Source organism: Prorops nasuta, unplaced genomic scaffold (genome assembly GCF_024137725.1).
Source record: "Prorops nasuta isolate Cenicafe-Biocafe unplaced genomic scaffold, Cenicafe_Pnas_1.2 PNAS00011, whole genome shotgun sequence".
Classification (NCBI taxonomy): Eukaryota; Metazoa; Arthropoda; class Insecta; order Hymenoptera; family Bethylidae; genus Prorops; species Prorops nasuta.
Genome location: NW_027116808.1, coordinates 8483590 through 8488192, shown reverse-complemented (window position 1 = coordinate 8488192; position 4603 = coordinate 8483590). Strand labels below are relative to the sequence as shown.

The window sequence follows — 4603 nt, the reverse complement described above, 5'->3', positions numbered from 1 at the left end:
TCCGTCATTACGTGTACGGAAGAAAATTCACTCTCGTCACCGATCACCAACCTCTCGTTTGGCTCAGCAAGGCAACCGACCCTACCAATCGTATCCAAAGAAGGAAACTCTGCTTAGAGGAGTTCGACTACGAAATCATCTATAAGAAAGGAGCAACTAACTGCAATGCTGACGCTCTATCACGGAATCCGGTGCCGATTGCTCTGCCTGTGTTCCGTGATGACCCCAGTTACCTTCCCCATCAAAAACAACTTCCAGTGGACCCACAGTCGATTGTTGCCCGCCTGAGAAGTCGCCGCCGCGAGGAAGCCACTCCTCCTATTAATAATACCGAATTAGACTCTTCTGCCGAGCTCGAAACCTCCTCGGAAGTTCACCCCTCAACCAATATCAACTCCAGGCCCTCTACAAGCATGTTACCAACTCTGGTGAAAGAAACGACTCTCCCTGACGACATCAACCCGGAAAATCCTATAGAAGACGTCTCTGAGGAACCCAGTGTTCTCGGAGATTCGTTCGAGGCTGAATGTACCCCTCTTACCACCGAACAATGCTCTATTATTAGCAACTTGAGCTCTAGCCAAGAAGAAATTCATAAACTCCTGACGTCCCTCCACAACGAACAATCATCGGACGAAGATACCGACTCCGATGAGGAAGCCGACTCCGACTCGTGCATCACACCCACCGCCACATCCGAACCTCTAAACTTTACTCTCCCATCCCCTGATAAAAAAAAACCCATAGGACGATTCACGTGGATACCTAGTGATTTCGAAAAACCTGAAGATGACCTTTCTGGCTCCGACGCCGAATCAGATATCACTGTAGTGGATGCCACCCAAAACCAAACCATGCCACCTACTCAATACGATCCATCCCTAGATCCTGGTCTCATCCGTATCGAACCCAATCCTACCTCAGAAGAATTCCCGTCTAGGTCTCCCCCTAACCCTATGCGATGTAACATAGAAACCTCTGATTATGTGTGTGCGAAACAGTGCCTCAAGTTGGCTTCGAACCTGTGGTCAGAAAGGAAGGCCTTATTCTAAAATAAAGTATTCAAAGCCAGGTTATGTGGGAAAAGAGTTTTTATTTAATAAATAAAATATATATACAAAAGTTTACACTAATTTTTACAAAAGAACCGCTAAGTTAAAACAATCGACTTCCTAGGGAATTTGTCGTCGTCAAATTCTAGGGAATTTCGGTAAACGAAGTTTCCCAAGAACCCCAGAGACTAGAATTCCCCAGAAAGGAGCGCGGACTTATAAGCTCCCGGACTGGACAATTTCCCTAGGGTATTCCCTAGAAAAATCCCCAGCCCCGGGAGGAAGCGAAGTTGGAGAAGTGGTTTTAGGGAAGGGGAAGTCCCCTTGCCCTTCGGCCGCCTTCTCCAAGAGCTCTAGTGGCTCCGAGCCACCCCAACCCCTAGGGTGAATTCTACCCCTCCCACTACCCGACTCGTCGAGAGCCCTGGACTTGGGGGTCGGAACACTGGGTCCGAGGTAGTCCTCGGAGGCAGTGTGGAGGGGAAGGAGAGGGTTGAATTTCTCCCGGGCAGTCCCCGGAGAAATCTCCCTTAAGGAGGGAGGAATGTGCCGCAGAGGGGTAGTCCCCTCTTGGTAGGCAGTGGGTGGTGGGTGATACTTACCACAGTATGCTCCCAATGAGTTCGCCGGTGGAGGCGCTCTTGATGGCCAAGTGGAGGCGTCAAAAGTGGGCCGTGGAGGCGAGAAAGCTGCTTCTGTTGCTGCTGATTAGGCAGGCTGTCGAGCAAGGCTGAGGTGCGATGGGTCCTTATCAAGGACCCATCTATATAATTACGCGACACTAATCTTGCCAGCGAGAGAGCTGCCGCGGGCGCTGGCCACCTAGTGGCCAAGCGCGCAAGTAGTGTCGCTTCGCGGCCGCGACGCGCCAGGGCCAGAAGACGCGCAAGCGCGCCGCGGAGAGAGAGACAGATAGAGCGACTAGACGCTGTCGGTCTAGCCGTCTATTGTGAGTGCAATAGAGATGGGAGATATAACAGAGAAATGCGGAATCTACTTCGCAACATTTTCTGCTCCTCCCAATCTCGAACAAACTCCCCCCGTTGACGCGATGGCGTCAAAACAAGGAAGAAAGAGTGTAATCCGTTTAAAACAATTTTATTTACAAAAAAAAAACAAAAAAAATAAAAGATATAAAAACAGATAAGGACGAGACGACTATTTTTTCAGCTTCATATGGAGCTTCGCTGAATGAAGCTCCAAGGCCGGCGACCACCGCAGGGTTATTTTGCCTTGCGGGGCCCAGGCCTTCCATCGGCGCAACTTCAGGGCCGTATAGAGGGGCACCTCTATCTCCTGCCCGAATGCCCGGACTCGGATTTTTTGAGCATTGCGCTCGAGCTCCCTGGCGCTGGGATCGTCGAGGACTTTCCCAGACCAGTTCGCCGAGGCAATGCTCTTCTTTGAGGCGATGACGGGCCTCTGCCGTCTCGTCCGCGGTCTTGTTGCGGGGGTTGGAGGTGGTGGCGGTGCCGGCTCCTCATTTGGCCCCGCCGGGAGGACATGGCTGAACAGCCGCCGAAATTCACTTTCCTCCCGGGGGGCATGTAATTCTAGGACGTCGTCCCCCTCGTCCTCATATCCTACTCCCAGTAGGTGGGCCCATGGATAATCCGCCATGCTAAAATATCGCTGCACCAAAAAAGGCAAATGATGAGTACGAAGACTCAGTAAGTATTGTTGAAGTTTTGGAAGAAAAGACATGGCGGAATCATAGGTGTTCCGAAGGTTTGGAACAGGAAACAGGACGACCTGAAGAGTCCCAGGACGCCCGAGAGGGGAGGTGGTAACCTGAAGAGTCCCAGGAAACCCAGAAGGAGAAAGTTAAGCGACCTGAAGAGTCCCAGGAAGCTTGAAAAGGAAAGATGACAACCTGAAGAGTCCCAGGATGCCGGAAAGCAGGGTAAAGATAGACCCTGATACGACCAAAAACGAGGGTTAAGAAGGGAGTTTACAGAGTTGCGAGAGACTCCGTTGAATCTCTTTTCTCGCGGTTTTAACTATCGCTACGCGAGCTACCCCGTCTACTCCAGGAACTAGTTTGAGAATCCGCCCCAAGGTCCACATGCGCGGGGGGTTGTTAGGTACTTTAACAAGAACTAGATCTCCTTCACCAAATTCCGAGTTAGAATTTTGCCATTTCGGCCTATGCTGCAGAGTATGTAAGTATTCGGAAGACCATTTCTTCCAAAATGTCTCGGTGATTCGATTCACGGTTTGCCAACGGTTTAATGATGATTCGCGTAAATCCAAGGTGGAAAGTTCAGGGGGGGAATTTAACGCCCGTCCTGACAAGAAATGCCCCGGAGTGAGTACGTCCAAAGACTCTGGATCATCATGTAACCGCGATATAGGTCGTGAATTTAGGCAGGCCTCAATCTTAGTCAGTAGTGTGGTCATTTCCTCGAAATTAGGCACGAAAACTCCAAGGGAGCGCTTCAGGTGGTGTTTCATACTTTTTACAGCACTTTCCCAAAGACCGCCCCAGTGGGGAGTAGCGACCGGAATGAATTTCCACTCGATTTCACGGCTGGACTCGGTGGGTTGAGCGCGGGCGGCTTCTAAGGCACATCGGTAGGCGCGTTTTAGTTCCGCGTCAGCTCCTTGAAAATTAAGGCCGTTGTCTGAGTACATAACGGCGGGTTTTCCACGACGAGAAATGAATCGAGACAGCGCAGCGAGGAAGGCTTCGGTATCCAATCGAGAAACGAGTTCCAAGTGAACAGCACGGGTGGATAGACATACGAACACTGCCACGTAACATTTCATGGATTTTGCGTTACGACCGTGATGCAATTTAACTAAGAAAGGCCCAGCATAGTCTACTCCGGTGTGTTCAAAAGTGAAGCTTCGCGAAACCCTAGCGGCAGGGAGTGATCCCATAAGCTGGTTACCGAGTTTAGCGCGTTCGCGAACACACGTGACGCATTTGTGAACGCATGATTTTACTAGATTTCGCGCATTCACGACCCAAAACTTTTGTCGCAACGTGGACAAAGTTAGTTGGAGCCCCCCGTGAAGTGTATCTAGGTGCGTTTGCCTAATGAGTATGGCCGTTAAGTGGCAATCCGGAAGAATAATGGGGTGTTTCATGTGTTCAGAAATTTCGGCGTTCCGAAGCCGCCCCCCCATTCTTAGGATTCCTTGTGAATCAATGACCGGATGTAAGGAAAGAAGCTTTGACCGCGACGGTATACGTAACCCATGATTCAAGGCTGAGATTTCGCTCGCGAAGTGCGTTCGTTGAACAACCTTTACCAAGGCTTCAATCGAACTACGAATTTCCGTTGCAGACAGGAGGGAGTCCTCCCATTGGTCGTTTTTTCTGGTCCGCTGAACAAATCGAAGAACATAGGCCATAACTCGGACCAGTTTAGACCAAGACGAAAACTTATCAAAAAACCAACACTCAGTTGTGTCGAATTGAGCGGTTAACGCTACCTTCCGACTTTCTTCCGTGGTTTCAAAGACCTGAACGGGATTTGCGGTGTGCTCACGGAGAAAAGCAGGCCCATGCCACCAAAGTGAGTCCTCTGATAACTGTTGAGCAC

At 50.3% G+C, this 4603-nt stretch overlaps 1 protein-coding gene across 1 annotated transcript; it reads right to left on the bottom strand.

The window, feature by feature from the left end:
- Nucleotides 1–2990: 2990 nt before the first annotated feature.
- On the bottom strand, nt 2991–3686 carry LOC136777328 (uncharacterized). The gene is made up of 2 exons (XM_066733497.1): nt 3509–3686; nt 2991–3379 (listed from the first exon to the last, which is right to left on the bottom strand). The coding sequence occupies exons 1-2, from the start codon at nt 3684–3686 to the stop codon at nt 2991–2993; spliced, it is 567 nt and encodes a 188-aa protein (XP_066589594.1).
- Nucleotides 3687–4603: the final 917 nt, after the last annotated feature.